Genomic DNA, 17,470 nt, shown 5'->3' on the forward strand with positions numbered 1-17,470 from the left:
AGTGCCTGGCACATGACGTGGGCTCCACCAACTGTGCCCATTTTTCTGACTCTTATCACAGTGATTGGCTTCTCCAGGAGTTAAGAACTGGCTCAAACTCCAAACTAACTACTTGGGGATTTTGTTTTGTTTTGTCTTTTTTCTTTCCCCAGTGCAACCTGTGGGAGGGAAACCTCTGATGCTTCTCTTTTAGAAACATAAGAACTGCCTAAGAGGCTCTTGCAGCTCTTTTAAAAGCTTTCAAAGGACCACCTTGGAGAGCCTCCCACAACACAGCAAGTCTGGGGCTGGCACACCAAGGAAAAGAAAAGTAGGCACTTCCGCTATAGCTTTATTTTAAAAAATCTTTTCTCAAAAAGTTAATGTTACTAATCAAACCTTAATAAGACCCTGAGCTACTGTGCCAGCTTTCAGGCGCGATGGAAAGGACACAGGGTTTTTAAAGTCATGCGACCTGGCTTCAAAGGTGGGTCTGTGGCCCTGGCCGGTTGGCTCAGCGGTAGAGCGTCGGCCTAGCGTGCGGAGGACCTGGGTTCGATTCCCGGCCAGGGCACATAGGAGAAGCGCCCATTTGCTTCTCCACCCCTCCGCCGCGCCTTCCTCTCTGTCTCTCTCTTCCCCTCCCGCAGCCAAGGCTCCATTGGAGCAAAAGATGGCCCGGGCGCTGGGGATGGCTCTGTGGCCTCTGCCCCAGGCGCTAGAGTGGCTCTGGTCGCAATATGGCGACACCCAGGAGGGTCGCAACATGGCGACGCCCAGGATGGGCAGAGCATCGCCCCCTGGTGGGCAGAGCGTCGCCCCCTGGTGGGCGTGCCGGGTGGATCCCGGTCGGGCGCATGCGGGAGTCTGTCTGACTGTCTCTCCCTGTTTCCAGCTTCAGAAAAGATGAAAAAAAAAAAAAAAAAAAAAAGGTGGGTCTGTGACCTGCTGTGTTGACTATAGGTAAGTTACTTACCTTCTCTGTGCTTCCGCTGCCTTACTTAGAAAACAAGAAAAAGACCGGTATCGACTTCATAGGATTGTGAGGTGGGTCAATCCTGAGAAATAGTGAGAGCAATCTATAAAATGTTAAGCACGGTGTGAATGTGAATCGCTACTATTTGCTGTTTGCAGAGATATTGAATGTAATGCTCGGTCACCATACACAAAGTATCTCAGGAAGTCTGTGACCTCTTTTTTTAAGTTTGAATTTCCATATCCATTTTAAAGGTCTTTGTGTACTGGTGTTCGCTATTATAAGCTACTTAAAATCTTTCCAGAAGGAGGCAAACTATACCACAAACAAAACAGCTCCATAGTGAGGATTAACCTGGACCATGTGCCCCCTCCAGTCAGTTGTATTTGCGAGGTGGCTGTGGTGTTAGGTTTGCTCTCAGCAGCCTGGACACCAGGGCTTGTCTCTCTGGATGAAGGTAGCGGGTCTTCTCGGGAAAGGCGTTGAAGATAAGGCCAACCAGCCCTAATGGTAACTTTCTGTAGAGATTTAACGGCCGGGACCATGGGGACCGGCCAAGGGGAAGCCTGCTCCCCAAAATACCACTTCGGTTTCTCATGTTTTATATATTCAGCTAAGAGCAAAAGTCCGTATTTTGTTTTCTGCAGAATTTTTAGAAGCTGCCTTTTTGAAACTTTGCTTTTTTACATACCAGATTACCAACTATATGGCGACAAATGCAACCAATAATGAGGTTTAAATGAGACAGCCAGGTGGGCGAGACATTCAAGTTGTCACTGCGTTTTAAACATAGCACACGATGTGTTACACAAACACCATTCATAAGCCTGAGTCACAGGTTCCTACAGGAGCTGGGAACATGTATAAATAGCCTGTGTGTGTCACACAGAAAGAAAGAAGGGGACCCCCAGGGGACAGAAATCATTGTGCCCGATTTGAACATCAGAAACATCCTGGTCTCTCCATTATTTACAACCTCCCAGCACAAATTCCTACTCAAAAGGGAGAGAGAATGTCATATGGAAAATTCTAAATGAGCGGACATCCTCGCATTGAACTAAAATAAACAGTACAAATGATGCAGCATCATAAAATGAAACTGTGATTATGTTGTCTCATGTCTCAGCTGCTGATGTCCACAGTTCAGAACACCCATTCTAGCATCTTCTGACCTTGGAGCTGTGTGCGGGTACTTAAAGACAGTGACTTTGACCTGTGCTGACCAGTTGATTTGCATTCAATGACTCTGTGATGGCTCTAGGTGGCAACAGTTAGTTTGTTGCGCTAAAGGACTAACACCTTGAACATGTAGTAAATGTTTTTTAAAATCATTTTTTCCCTAGGATTACCCCTTCCCAGCCCAAGCCCCAACATCTGTGACTTTGGGCATAATTTATTACCAACATATTGCCCCAAACCCAGCTCAAGATATCACTCAGCTGAGCTCTCACAAAGCAGAGAACGAACAAGGACACCCTGCAGGCTCAAGATTGGCTACAGCTGAAAACAGTCCACACCTTCCAGACCCGCCCATTGAGGTGAAGGGCGTGGCCACGGGTTGGAAGAAAGACCAGAGTCTTGGTTATCCCGCGACGACCCTGAGGCCTTGGGTGGGTCTCACAGGCTCAGCCTTGGCTCTTGGTCACTGCGGTCCTTGGCAAGCACCTTCCAGCCCTCTGGCCCCTGCTCTCACGGTCGGGAAAGCGGAGTGAACTTGGTGGGAGATGTTTGACGAAGCAGATTTGGGAAGCAGCGATTCTTGCTCAAGGGCGGTGGAGTGTCCCTGTGTCCCTGCTGCTCTGAAGGGGCCTGCCACCCGAAGGGGGGTGTGGACACTGAAGCCAAGATACATGGGGCGACAACACAGGTGCGTGGTAAACTCAGCACAGCGGCTGCTGCCTGGTTCCCGTTCTGGGGCAGTCGGGTCCACCAGTGTCTTTCTCACACATCCCCACTCCGGTCCCTTCTCCCAGTGCCAGCAGCAGTGACTTCTCAGCCTCGCCTCTCTCCCATCCCCGCCTCTGGTGGCACACGTGGTCTTTGAGTTAGGAGCTCACTAGAGTGTAGATCATGCTGGATGCAAAAGGAAGGGGAGAGAAGCATTAGTGGGAACCCGCGGAGGACTCAGGTGGACCCTCCAAAGGGGGACCTGCGTCATTCCTATCACTTTCTCGTTCCTGTCCCTAGGGCATCTCATTGAACTAAACCTTTTTTTAGGAGGGCATACTGTGTCTCTTAGAAAAAGGACGTGCTTCTCTGCGTGCCTGTTATTCTCATTATGCCTGCTAGTCCTCTTTTCTGCGATTGCAGGCTGGTCCTGGCGTGGCGTGGCAGTGGAGTCCTAGCCCACAGCCCCACGTGCTGACAGTGTGGTTGCATCCAGCTGCTCCCTCCCGGCTTAGGCTGGACAAGAGGTTAGTGCATGCTAAGTCTGCAAGCCAGGAAATGCTTTGCATCAAAACACATACTTTGTTGATTTGGCAGAAAGAAAAACAGAGCCCTTTCACATGGTAAAGAGAAAAATGGACAATCTAAGAAAGAAAAGCAAAAGAAAAAACCTGAAGTGTTTTACTTCTGACCCCATCCTGCTGCCAAGCCCCAGGAAGCGCTCCTGAGTAGCTAGCCCCATTTTTGAGAACTTGGCAAGGCCTACTCCACCAAAGGCTGGGAAACAGTGGTGGGTGTGCAGCCCCATCCTCGCTTCCAGGGTGGCGAACACCCACCTGACAGCCACATCAAGGGTTCAGTGAGCACCTGCTGTGTGCACCCTGGCACTGCAGACACAGAGGGGAATAAAACAGGCGAGGTCTCCACCCTCAGGTAAACCGTAGGACTGGGCAGGAGGGTGGGGCTCCCTCAGCCAGGTGAGATGGGCCTGCTTCACACTCTTGACTCGAAAAGATCTTTATACTGAGTAGAAAGAGTCCATACTGGACTAACCAGCTAATATTAGTGCAAGTACATTAGTATTAATATCAGTATTAGCATTAGCTAGTCCCCATCCTGTGTAACCTGGAAGTTAAACATGTCTCCTGGTCTGAGGAGGGGGTGGCTCTGGGGACCAGGATGGTCAGTTAGTGCAGTATAGTGGGAAGAGCCCACGCTCTGGGGGACCAGATAAATAGCTGTCAGCTAGGCCCTTAGACACATTTCTTAACCTCCCTGAGGTCCTCAATAACCTCAACCCACATCGACAGCGTTCGTTCCCAGCTGCTGGCACTGGAGCTCCATACCCACGGGTCCCTTTCCCTCCCTAGGACGGTGGCCTGGGCTGACAGACCTGTGCTTCCACCAGCTCTGGGTCTGAGGGGCCAGGGTTCCTGCTGCAAGAGAACCCGGTCTTTGATGGCCCAGAAGAGCCCCCAGAAGGTCAAGTTCAACAAGGAACGGACTCTGGCAGCCACCAGGGGCCCAGTACGGCCCAAGGAGCAGTTGCTTCCAATACTGTTTTGGAAACAAAGTAATTAATGAATGTCACATGAAGCAGTGCCAAACTGAACTAAAAAACAGACAGTCAAACAGAATGTCTGGAACATCAGTTACATAATAATCACATCCAACACCATGCCACATGGCCCTCCGCCCCTCAGCCCAGCAGACAGAGTGGCTTTGTTCTGTCTGTGAATTTCTACGACTTCTTTCCCACAATGCCTTGGGCTCGGCAGTTACTGCAACAAAACTGAAATGAGAGAGATTGAACAGGGATCAGGTGGATTCCAGGCTAATGGGGCAGAAAATGTCCTTGTTCCTCTGTCTTTGAGGAAGGGCAGTGCTGCCTCTGGGGAAAGGCACCTCAGTCTGTTACTTTGCTGTAGGGAAAGAGGTTGAGCACATCCAGCAAAGGAACCTAACCTCCGGGTTAGCCCAGGAGTCATGATGCCAAGAGGGCTTGGGCTACTGCTAATAGGTTTCTCAAGACAGGAACCAGCCTAAGCAGGCTTTGGTGGCTGGACAGTTCAGACTTGAAGCCAGAGGACTTGGGGAACCTGCTGGTAGCTCAGAAATCTCCAGAGGGGCTTCAGAGACCCTCATGCTCCATGCAAATTGAAGCAGGTGATGTTTCAAGACACTCCATCTATCTAAGAGGAGGGAACAGGTCACCCTGAGCATGCACCAAGCCTTGACCCCAAGAAAAATGTGGTAAAATAACTGAGTCTCCTCCAAGCCTGAGTTATTCCAGGGGAAGCCACCAGGGCCTCTGGGTCTTCTGGGCACAGAACGGAGAGGGGAGAGGAGGCAGAGCCGCGCAGCAGCCCAAGGAGGCGGACCTTACCCTCAGGTGAGCTGCCAAGCTGCAGAATTCTGCATCAGCAGATCTAGGCCTAGGAATCTATTACATGTTAAGAAAGCATTCCCTCCTAACTCCCTGACTGTGATGCAGGAACTCCAAAGACCACACTAGGATCAACACTTTTCTACAGGTTTCCTAAGACAGGCAACAGTTAAGAGCTGAGTCATTGGGATCAGATTTGAGATGGACTTACAGCTGTGACACTATTAGCTGTCACTAGGAAAATCATCTAATTATCTCAGATTCCACTTCCTCATTGTTACTATATGGGCAATGATGGCATTTAGTTCATAAACTTAGCAATACACATCAAGCTCTTAGACCAAAGCCTGGCTCGTTTTTAAATGCCAGGCAAATGCAATCACTCCTCGGCCTATTCTAGCCCAACTCGAATACTGAGTCTTGGAGTCCAACACTCCCCACCCCTTCTTCCTCACCCAGTTACTGTCAGCCATGGCACGCTGGAGACAGCACAGGGATACGTGAAGATATCGTGCCCTGCCACAGGTACCACATGATAGCAAGGTGACAGGTGAGACGCCTCAGAGATGAGCCCAAAGAGGAACAGGAAGTAGGAAGAGATGTTTCCAGAAAAGGCACTCTCTGGGGTATGAAACCAGAAGACAGTCTGTTTATAGCCATCTGCTTAGCTCGGATGTTCGGGGGGGGGGGGGGGGGGGGCTGCCTGAAACAGAATTGCAAGGTCAGCATGTTTTACTTAATTAGATTATTGTTATGTAATATCGGGAGAATTGAAAGTGTAAGCATTTAACGACCCACATGCCCCTTTGTGAAGCGTGATTGCTGCCAGGGTCTCTGTTGTGGTCCCAAGAAGGCCTGCACACAGACATGGGGATGAGGGGCAATGGGGTGTGCACACAGACCAGAGGTGAGCTGACTGGCTGGACTTTGTAGCCGCCATGCCACGCCCTGTGGGGAGCGGGCCTGCAGTTCCCAGGGTCTCCTAAGAGCTGTTGGCAGGAGGTGTTCTTGGTGAGTGCCCTAAGGATGCACGTGTCAGCTGGCAAGGCCTCAGGTAGGACCTCTACCCCATCGCTGCTTCCTGCAGAAGCCCATGCTCCGAACCCCCATCAGACAGTGGGCATCATATCCAATGGGCTCACAGGCCACCTCCCAAGGCCTGAAATCCCCCCTTCCTGCAGGAGACAGCCCCACCAGGAGGGGTGCAAACTCACCAGTACAGGTAGTAGAAGAAGGAGAGGAGATAGAAGGCCAGCTTACACCAGGCCTCCTTCTGACAGTAGCTCAAGGTGTCTGCATTCATGACCACCGGCGGGTCGTAGGCTAGTTCGGAACTATCTGCTGGACAGTGGAAATACCTGCAGGGGAAGAGGACATTGGAAGTCATCTAGGCCAAGCCCTCCTGATGCTGGACGGCTCCCAGGAAGCTCTGCTAAGCAGGTGTCCGCCTTCTGCCTGAATCACAGACTGGGCACTGCTGAAAACAGCTCGGCCACCTTCCAGCAGGTGGTGACCCTCCAAGTACTCAGATCTGCCGGCATCCTGGCGATTTCGCCCACAGACACAGCCGCTCCAACAGAAGGAACACCTGTCACCTGGTGGTACCAGGGAGGCCCCTTTGCTCAGGGCTGTGGTGTACCTGCACAGCAGACACAGGCAGAGGCGTGGGTAGACGCAGAGTACGTCCCACTGCCTGGGACCACTGTACCACACTTCTACCCTAATCACTTTGGATTAAATATTGTCCTCTAGCCAGACCCTCTTTTAAAACCCTGAATACTCTAGAAGGGACATCGTATTCCCACTTGAGTGTAGAGTAGTTTACAGGTACCTTCCTTCTTGATAGAAGGACGAGAACAGCAACAAGAACACTGGCCATCGCGGGGAGAGAGCCACCAGAGGGATGCTGGGTGCACACAGACTAGTGTGGGGGAGACGGGACATGAGGGAGCAAACCTTACACTCTACCAAGTACCGTGTCAGCTCAGTGTGAACAGGCCTTGTTCACAGCAGGAGAGAACTCTTGGGAAACTGGGCAGGAGCCTCTTTGTAAGTGGTCAGGCAGGAGGTGAGGGCTGCCCACAGGATGTCCTCCGGCCCTTGGGTACTGCTACTGTCCGCCATGGCCCCCGGGGCCTCAGCCACAGCCTCCTTCAAAGGAACAAAGTGTGGCGAGATTGCTCAGAGTTTGTTTTTCTGTCTGTCTGATAAGGACATCTGGAGGCTGGGGAGCAAAGTAATAGCCCTGCAACTTGGGGACAGGCCATGGTTCTGGACAGTGGCAAGACCAGGAAAGCGGACTCTGACCAGATTAACCACACTGCTTTGGACCCTGAGATGCGGCAGCTTACGAAGCTGGTATTTCGGTTCCCTCTTCCCTCCCCTTCGCAGGATTGCACTGACGTGATCTGTCATCGCCACTATGCAGAGAGGAAATCACAAGCTGGGTACAATGACATCTGCCAGCTCCTACCCCACCAGGCCACTCGTCTCTCCTCTTCCCAGGGGCAGATTTCAAAACCTATTTGCTTTTGCAGTGGACTTGTTCCCAAGTGACCTCAATAAGTGGAGGCAAGGGTGTCAGGGTGGCCAGTGGCTGTGTGGAAAGAGCCAGGGCTCTGCTGCTCACTGGTCACGAGCCTGACCTTCTTCAGGTCAGTCATTACCCTCTCTGAGCCTCAACTTATCCATCTATAAAATGGGGATGGAGTTGATTACTCCAAAGGACTATTATGATCATTATATGAGGAGATGGAGTCAAATCATCTGCAAAGAACAGGTACTGACTTAAAGTTCTATGGTTCTACTTCTACTTAAGTGGAGAGGTGGATCAGAGGGGCTTTGTCTGCATGAGAAATGGCTGGGTGGGACCTGTTGGAGGGGGGACAGGTGGGAAACAGAAAAGAAAAATAGAGGGCATTTAAGGACTCCCTTGTTTATAAAGGACTCCTCCCTCCTTGTTCCTTTTTCTTTTATTTTCTGAGCATTTATGAATTTCCAGAACAAGGCTAGGCCCGGTCAGGGGTTCAAAACCAGTACGACATGGCCCCTACAGTGGCTCTCATGCCAAGGGAGCATTCCAAGTCTAACGTGTGGCTGCCTCTCCCCTTCTTCCTTTGCAGGGAGCAGCCCTAAGCAGCGATGCACAAGTCCAGATTCTATAAGTTAACTACATCTTTGAGACCCCAGGAGGATGGCACACTATTCCAATGACCTTGGGTTAGATTCCTTTTACAGGGAGAAGAGTCAGCCCTCTGGGCCAGCATGCCAGGTGACAAGGACACAAACTATAATCCTGAGGCTGATCCCTGGCCCTGTCATGTCATAGCTGAGCGACTCTGAGCAGGGACAACCTTTGTGAGTCTCTGTGTCCCCAAGTGTAAAACAGAAAAGGAACCCCTATGCACCCATCTATTGTGGATGCTGGGTGAGGGAAGGCATGGAAAGTTCCTCAGTGGTTATGCAGTACATTGCAACTGACAATGGCCCTGTTTGATGTCTCTCTAAGTTCAGATTTTAATGGACTACCTGTACGTAAAGCAGAGCTTTCCTGTGTTACCGAAGCATTTCCCTTCCTGCCTAAACCTCATCCCTTCTCTTCTGCTCTTGGCCAATGACAGTGTCCCCCGCCCAGCCACCCGGCTTATTGGCTCCCTCTCCCACACTGCCTGCCCCCTGTCATTGGCCAAGGCCCGTCCATATTACCTCCACGAACCCTCTCCACTCTCCATTCCAACTTCCACTCCCTGGCTCACATCTCCCTTATCTCTTCACCTGGAATTTCATCATAACCTCCTAACTGGATTGGGTCCCCAAAACTTCACTCTCCAACTCATCCTTCCCACTGCTGCCAGTGTCACCTTCCTAAAAAGCAGATTGGGGAATGTCATTTTCCTCTTCAAAAGTCTGAAGGCCACTCATTCACTACAGAATAAATTCATGCCAACATCCCCACCCAAGTGTTCAAACCTCCACGCCTGACCCCAGCTGTCTGCCAGCCTATCTCTGCTCACTGCCCTGCACCAGCCCTGCATCCAGCCACACCGAGCAGTTCCTCAAATTCACCAAGTGCCCTCTGACCTATGAGCCTTTGTTATGCTGGTCCCTCAACCTGGAACCTGCTTTTCCAGAATTTCTGGTATCCCCCTTCCAGTCTCATCTAAATGCTCATTTCCCTCTATTCCTATACAGATTCCTTATATAGGTTTCTCTCTGCGTCTAGGGTGTATATTCCTTGAGGGTAGAGATTACATTTTACATTCATCTTGGATTCCCCCACGATGTCTGGCATGTGGTATGTGTTCCCTACGGTTTGCTAAATGAAGGAGTGAATACTCAAGATGTGACTAAATACAGACTATATTTTATGGTGAAATGACAATGAAGAGATGTTTTGAGAGGCCATAGTTCTGGGAACAAGTGGTAAAAGAGTGGTTAATTTATCTGCACAATTGCATTCTTTGCTGCTTTTCTATCCCCTGCTGTCCTGCCTCCGATATCCATATGGTGACTATATTTCCCATACAGCCTAAATATCATGATCTGATGCACAGTCTTAGCAGGAAATAGAATATTTAAAATCAGAACTGTCCCAGAAAACCTAGCCCACCTGGTAATTGTTTTTCTGTGTGTCTGGTTGTTGTTTTTTAATTAAGATACGATTCACATACCAAAAAAATCCACCTTTTGAAAGTACACAATTCAGTAGTGTTTAGCATATTCATAGAGTTGTACAACCACCACCAGTATCAAATTGCAGAACATTTCCATCACACTAAAGAACAAAACCTGTCCCCATGAGCAATCACTTCCCACTCCCCCTCCCTTCCAGTCCCTGGCAATAGCCAATCCCCTTTCTGTCTCTATAGAATGGCATATTTTGGACATTTAATATCAATGGCCTTTTGTGACTGGCTTATGATGTTTTTGAGGTTCATGCGTGTTGCAGCACGTATCAATACTTCACTGTTTTTTATTGCCGGACAATATTCTGTTGTAAGGATAGACCACGTTTTGTTTATCCACTCATTGGTTGATAAACATTTGGGTTTTCCTACTTCTTGGCTATTTCAGATTAGGATTATGCTGCAGCTGCTACTTATACTGACTGACAGGGTAGAGCTGGAAAGGCCCATCTTTTGGTGGACTTGCTGCCCAAGAGTGGCGAGGGGTGAAGGCACTGGAGAAAGGTTCTCCCAAAGGGAGAGGTAAGAAGAAGACCTAGGTGGCCGGGCTGTGCGGTGGACCTCGCCTCTGGAGGGCAGAAGAGGGAAAGAACAGACCAGTCACAGGCTGACTTACCTCCAGAAGTGATAGAACAGCAGAGGGACATTCAGGCCCAGGGTGAGCCACTCCTGGGCACACAGGAACATGATGCAGAACAGGCTGTGGATGGAGTACTCTGGCAGCACCAGCTGGAGGGGGCAGAGACAGGGGACCACGTTAGAGAGAAGGGCAGTCCCTCCTGCTTCCATGGCAGTGGGGCCCAGAGACTGCCTCCAACATGCTGGGGACACAGACCCTCCCTGCAGCAGCCGTTACTGCCCGAGATGGTGATCCAGTTCTGGTAAATTCTCTTTATGGTGCCAGCCTAGGCTTTATACCCAACCCCAAATGGACACAAGCCCACAGCACCCTACTTCTGGGGGCAATGTGTTTCTGGGGTCACCCATGTGAAGCCTGGGCAGACCGGAAGAGCCTGCCCCACCCCTGTGAGGTCTGACCTGAGGCAGGCCCACTAGGAAAGCACTGGTAGGGGTTGTAGTGATGCCATGGCCACCCAGCCCTGTTTTTCTAGCCCGTGTCCCCCTACAATACAGGAACTCACAAACCTAAAGCAAATGTGTGTGTTTACTGCAAATAATAGGAGGGTTGGGGAAAAACTGGAAAACAGCATTTTGCTTGAGGATGCTTGGATTGAATGGAACCCAAGCGAAAGAACATGTCATGATGACCAAAGAGGGAAAATGCCCCCGGAGGAAGGGCATGGCCCAGACCGAGAAGGGTCACCTAGTAGAAGGTGGCCAGCAAGAACACTAAGCTCTGTCACCCCCAATCCACCCACACAGGTATAAATGGGTAAGAAGAGCTTGGAATGATTGTGAAGCCTCTCCCAAGGGTGTTCACATCTTAACAGACATCAAAGTTGTAGCAGAAATTGAAGTGACTGTAAAGGAGAAAGGTGGTCCAGCCCAGTCGTCAGGAATCCCGAAGATAGAGATACAAATGCACCATCATGCCCAATCACATAAGGGTGTGTGTGTGTGTGTGTGTGTGTGTGTGTGTATGTGTGTGTGTTTTAGCCTTTGTGCACTGCTTAGACTATCATGAATGCTTTGGTCTTCCTAGCAAAATCTTTCTACCCATCCTCCAAGGCCATCTCAAATGCCACTTTCTAATGGAGACTCTCCCCAGCCTACCCCACCCCGCCCTGCAACTCTGAGCCCACGCATGCTTTCTGACCCTCTCCTAGCGGGACTTTCCATACCTATCCACTACGGAGTCATTACCCCTCTCCCGCCTTCCAGCTCACATGGATCCATTCCCCTGTTACATAAGCTGTCTTGGCCAAGCCCTAGTCTTTACTCATCTCCATTTGCAAAGTGCTTTTTTGCATTGTTGACAAAATGATTTAAACTGACCAAGTGCATAGGTTGCAGCATGGCTGCCCAGTGTGTGGGATGCAGCCTGTGGTCCCAAAACAAGATCCCAAGGCACCAGGCTCCCTCCTCCCATTCAAAGAGTAAGCCCACATTCTTGGAGCTGGTCGTGCCAGCCCAGGAGGTGGTGGCAGTGACTGCTACTGTGCACATCTCTTCTTTTCCTAAATTGTCAGTTTCAGCCACTTATGCAGAGATAATTAACATGGTTAGAGACAGCCACCCTAGGCCTGAATCACCCGTGATGTCACCATCCCTGTCTCCAGCTCCAGGGACAAATCTCTGACTGATTACAGCTTGGATTTCAGGTCCCACTATTAATCACCACTGCTTCTCCCCTCTTCAGGGCTTGATTCATAGTGGAAGCGGCAACCTCCCGAGCAGGGTGGATTCGTCACTGTCACTGTCACTGTCTGTGCACAGGAAAACTGCTCAGCGGAGGCCAGCTAGTGCTGGAGGTCCCCAGCCTGTTGGAGGGGGAGGGGAGAAGCTGAAGAATTCATCCTGCTCTCCGAGTGGCTTCCCTCAACTGCCTCTTTCCATCACAGAGCAGTATCCTTACCAGTGGGAGCAGCTCCTCCAGTTCGTTCGGGAGACTTTGGGGAGCAATGATGCTCTTTGCACACACACACCAGTTTTGCTATCCGTGCCATGATGGTGTGGAAGCTGGAGGGGACCTATTCCTCCCTGACCAGCTGAAAAGCAGCCGGGCCATCCGCCCCAGGCCCGCAGGGTAGGGCACTACGGCTGCCCCCACACTTCCATAGCCCTGCCTTCGGGAACAGTGAGACCACATCACTAGGCTCCCCTCCTTGGGTGGGGCTGAAGGGTTGGGCAGAACGGATATGCAGAGAAGTCTGGAGCATTTACCAGCCCATGCAAAGCACTCCAGAGTCTCCCTCCCTCTCCCCTCTCCCCCCTGCCAGAGCGAGAATCTTGTAGGGTGGTGGGTAGGTATGCCATCATCCTGAAACTGTAAGTGAGGGGGAGAGGCCCCAGGGTGACCGGTGATGGACACAGAGCAAGAAACCTGGGGTTATTTTAAGCTACTGAGATTTGGGAGTTATTTCCTACCATGATATAATTTAACCCATCTTGTCAGATACAGGATGAGTCATCAGTGGGGAAATGTAGGTAGAGTTCATCTCTCTTTATCCTCCTCTGACCATCCACATCCAGACTTCCTTCCATGAGCACTGGACATGCGTGGGCAGGGCTGAATGACCACCGGGTGGGGATAATGCTTATTCATTTGTGGGGATGGTTGGACGAGATGTCCCCTCCCAATGCTGGGCTTACACACCTGTTGTATAAAGACCACCCCAGAACCCACCAGGCAAACTACAGAAACCCTGAGTGAAGCACTGGCCACCCCCCCCCACACACAACCCTCATCATCCCTCAGACCTGGAAAACACTAGGGCTTTTTTGGGGGGAAGATAAACTGTTGAATGGTGCTAATCTCATTCTTTCACACAATAAACAGAAACAATGACACACAGGCCGCGATCTATTAAATTCCCGTTTATTATGCTCTGCTTTATAGCGCTATTGATATTAAATAAGTGGTCTCAATATAGGTACTGTGGGACTGCTGGAAAGACTGCAATTCATTCCAACCCAGGGGCGCATGGAAGGTTGTTTGATCAAGGCGGAGTCAAGGAGGGTTTAAAGGGGGGGGGGGGTAAAGCCAGATCCTGCAAGGGAGGCAGAGGCCAGAATTTCCGGAAGAAAAAGCAATGGAGCAAAAGCAGAGAGGTGACAGTCACTGCCTGGGGGATGAGGTGGGGGTGGGGGGCTGGTAAATAAGTGGCCATGTTCACTGATGCTGGCATTACGGCCAGGCCAAACGAAAGCCAAGGGCTGAGTAAAAGTTAGTTTTATTCCCCTCCTGTATGAACCAACCTTCTCAGCTCCTGGTGCTGGGGCCTTTGTGTGCCACCATCATAAAATGAAGAGCAGGAGGATCTGTCAGGAGAGTGTGATGACAACACACCCTCCTCCTTCTGTCCCCCTGCCCTGATGCATGGCAGAGGTCAAATGCCAGGTCAGATTCGCAGAGCACACTAGCAAAGCTCATACACTTGGCAGTGAGGATCTCAAAGACTTCACCTACTGCTTGGCTTCTTCGTCACTTCTGAGAGGATGCATGTGGCCTTGCGAGAGGACCACCTGTTTTCATTTCCTGTCCAGATTTTCATCTTCAATTTCCATTTCCTGGCAGACATTTCCATCTGGAGAGTCCACAACCACTGCATACTGAAACCACTGCATTGCTAGAAGCTCCCCCAGCACCTGCAAACTATCTCCTAAATTACAATGTCTGCTAACAACAGCTGTCTCTGATTCTTCCTCTCATCAGTTTGCACATCTGTTTCCAAATGTTGCCATTTTCTCTTTACCTGCCACTTGTATTTGTATCTCCTTTTTTATCTCCACTGTCTCCTACTGGTCTGGGCCCCTGCACCTCCTCCCAAGGCTGGTACAAGGACCTCTGAGCCGGTTTCTAACCCTGTAGCCAATCTCCTGCCATCCAACAGAGCAGGCCCCTCCTCTCCCTGAGCAGCTCTAAGCCTTCATCCACATCCCTGTTTTACCAGGAATTTAACTTTTATTTGCATTCAAAATGTTTGATTTCTATTTATGCATCTTCTCAATTCATTCGTGTATCATTCATTCACTGCTTCGGCCCACAAATGATTTTCTATATGTATATATTGTGAGAGAATAATGTAACGATGCATCAGCATCTGCCTAACTTCACTGCTGTGGTGGAGAGGGGCATCAGGACTGGGGGGAGAACCCTCCTAACCCCCAAAGGGACAGCAGGGGTTGTCGGAGTTGAAGTGAAGGAATGAAGCTCCCAGGGGAGACTGAGGAGTCCTGAGACAAGGGGACAGGGAAGGTGGCAGAGACTGAGAGGAGTCGGCAGGTGGCCCTCGTGGTGGAGATCTGCTCCCGGCTCCCACCACGCATGCCAGGGGACAGCTTCTGAGGGGCTCATATAGGCATGCCTGGGACCAAACACAGTAAGAACCAAGTCACAGAAGCCATGGGCAAGGTCCCAGGGCTGAGTATAGCTTAAAACAGCAGTTCTCAACCTGTGGGTCACGACCCCAGCGGGGGTCGAACGACCAAAACACAGGGGTCGCGACCCACAGGTTGAGAACCGCTGGCTTAAAAGGAGTGGCAGTTGGGAAACCCAGCTCTCCATCCACCTCTGGATGGGCCCTGTCCACCCAGACCACAAGCTTTTCTGCTACTATCCACATTGGGCTAAAAACATTGGTCTGCTTTTGTAAGCAGCGCCCTGGGCATCCCTGAGAACTGGCTCCGCAGAGTGTGGTCCCAGGACCCGCAGGACCAGCACCTGGGTGCTTGCTAGAAAGGCACAGTATTAGCTCTACGCTAGACTCACCAAATCAGAACCTGCATTTTCACAAGATCCCCAGGTGGTTTATATGCACATTCAAGTTTAAGAAGTGGGTGCTCAGCCCTGATTCCCGAAATAGGGTTCACCAGCCACCTATATCCAAATCGCCGGGGGCCTTGGTTTAAAATACTGATTTCTGGGTTCCACCCCAGTCCACCCCAGTCCACCGAGATAGACTCTCTGGGCCAGCAATCTGCATTTCTTAGAAGCCTCCCCAACTATTTTGTTAAACATTTGAGCTGAAACTCATAGACCAGAGGTGTGAAGAGAACACAAGGCCGACACTTTCTGAAGATCTTGGGTACCAGTCCTCACCTCAGTCCCCCAGTAGGGTGACTATCCTGAGCTCATTGCTTACTGTTTGCTCATGGACAGGCAGCATCTGCAGGCAGGACCTGGAGTGTCTGCCCCCAGCTCTCCCAGCCATGACCACGTGGAAGAACACCTATGAGGCTCCCTGAGTCCCAATGACCAGCGGGCTCATCCTTGCAGGGTTGGCCTTGGCTTCTTCCCGGGATGCAGGTCAGCTCTCCAGGCCCTCCTGTGTTTGGAACCCACAGCCTGCAGGTCCTGCCACCTTCAGCCTGTCCTCCACGTCTGGTCCTCACAAGCTCCTTCTACCTGTCCCCGCCCCTGGGGCTCACAGGACCTTCCTGGGAAGGGACTGGTTCCTCTTAGGACCACACCTTGGGTTCTGGCTCTGCCTTGGCCACACCTCCAGCCTGTCTTTTATCATTGTTTTCATGCAACTTCAAGACACACTTGACTTTCAAAAGCCTGTCAGTTTCCTCACTAGCTTGTTCAATTGCTGAACTACCTAGGAGCCCACTCAGGGAGGAGGTGAGAATAAAAGGACGCTTTCCAGTGTGCCACATTTCTAAAGGTGCAGAATTTCCAGACAACCTGCTGGCAATTCAGAGACGACTTAAGCGAACACTAGCAGCTACCCACTCCTTTTCTTTCCTTCAAGCCAGGGATCTGGGAGGGGGAATCGTGTTCACAACACAGGGAACGATTAGGCAAAAGTTGCGATCGTTTGAGAGGAGAGACACCAGCAGAAGGGAATGTTCTAGAATAAGAGGGCAGAGGGGTAAGGGTTTAGCAGGCTTTCCAGTGCTGCAGAGCCCCACTACGGACTCCTCCACCGGACATTCACCATAAGCAATCACGGGGCGGTGGGTGCAGAGCCATCTAGCCGGGGGACCGCAGTGACGACGGTCATGTCTGTCATGGACTCTGTAGCATAACCAGACAGATGGGAACCAAAGCTCCGGCCAAGATAGCCCTGAGGCACGTGATGTGGGAAGAGGGGAGAGGGGGTCTGTTCCTTCTGAGGGAGGACAGGGGAGGGGGCTCTCACAGGAGAAGTGTCCCTGAGTGGAGGTCTGGAGGAGGAGCTGTGTGGGGGAGGCAGTGCGGAGGCTCAGGGCGTCCCCGGGGCTCTCACTGTCACCCTTCATGGAGATGTTTGAGAGAAGTGATTCCCCTCTGTGTCCCAGACAGATCTCAGATCTCTCACAGAAATGACACTGAGACCAGAATCCTCCACACCAGCCTCTTCTTACAGCAGGGGGGGCCTTCTAGGGAATAGTCACAATGACTTCACCTGTCCAGGGAAAGCCACATGACAGGAAGTGAGCCAAGGGCAGAAACAAGTCATCCTCCGCCTTTATTTGAACCATGGCCTGAGCACGCAGTACATAACAATTAGGGTCCACGTGGGACGCACCATCATCAAGTCCACCAGTGAATATCAGCACAGCTGCTGGACCTGCCCCCCTCCACTAGGTCCCACTTCTGCCCCCCCCCAGCTTGAGGGAAAGGAACCCCAATTCTTGTTGGGAGAAGAAGGTACCAAAGCCCCGAGGCCACACCTTTCTCATGCACTGCTCTCCTTGGTACTTCCAGGTGAGGCCTCGGATGCCACCCTGCTTCTGTGACAGGCAGCTGCTGTTGTCAGGTTCCGGGTGAGTTCATTGCACCCCGGATCCCTCCTTAACAAAGGAAGCCCAGCAGCAGCCTGGATCTTGAGCTGCACCACTAGCTTCCAAAGGAGAACCTTCCCCAGGCTAAAAAAAAAAGATGATTATCCTACTTAACAGCTATGAAGTGGTGTTAATTACCTGTTGCATTCAGCAGGTTGCAGAAAT

The 17,470-nt window shown here is 51.0% G+C and overlaps 1 protein-coding gene across 4 annotated transcripts in view; it reads right to left on the reverse strand.

Moving 5' to 3' along the window:
• Window positions 1-1,704: 1,704 nt before the first annotated feature.
• Window positions 1,705-17,470, reverse strand: part of CNIH3 (cornichon family AMPA receptor auxiliary protein 3) — a 141,022-nt gene continuing 125,256 nt past the window's right edge. The window contains exons 3-5 of one of the 4 annotated variants that reach the window (XM_066237511.1): window positions 10,530-10,642; window positions 6,443-6,586; window positions 1,705-3,028 (exon numbers count right to left, since the gene is read on the reverse strand). In XM_066237511.1, coding sequence (XP_066093608.1) covers window positions 3,001-3,028; window positions 6,443-6,586; window positions 10,530-10,642 — 285 coding nt within the window. In that variant the 3' untranslated portion in view covers window positions 1,705-3,000. The remainder of the gene's footprint in view (window positions 3,029-6,442; window positions 6,587-10,529; window positions 10,643-17,470) is intronic. The other 3 variants (XM_066237509.1, XM_066237510.1, XM_066237512.1) reach the window with 3 other exon arrangements.

The sequence above is a fragment of the Saccopteryx bilineata genome, chromosome 1 (assembly GCF_036850765.1).
Source record: "Saccopteryx bilineata isolate mSacBil1 chromosome 1, mSacBil1_pri_phased_curated, whole genome shotgun sequence".
Lineage (NCBI taxonomy): Eukaryota > Metazoa > Chordata > Mammalia > Chiroptera > Emballonuridae > Saccopteryx > Saccopteryx bilineata.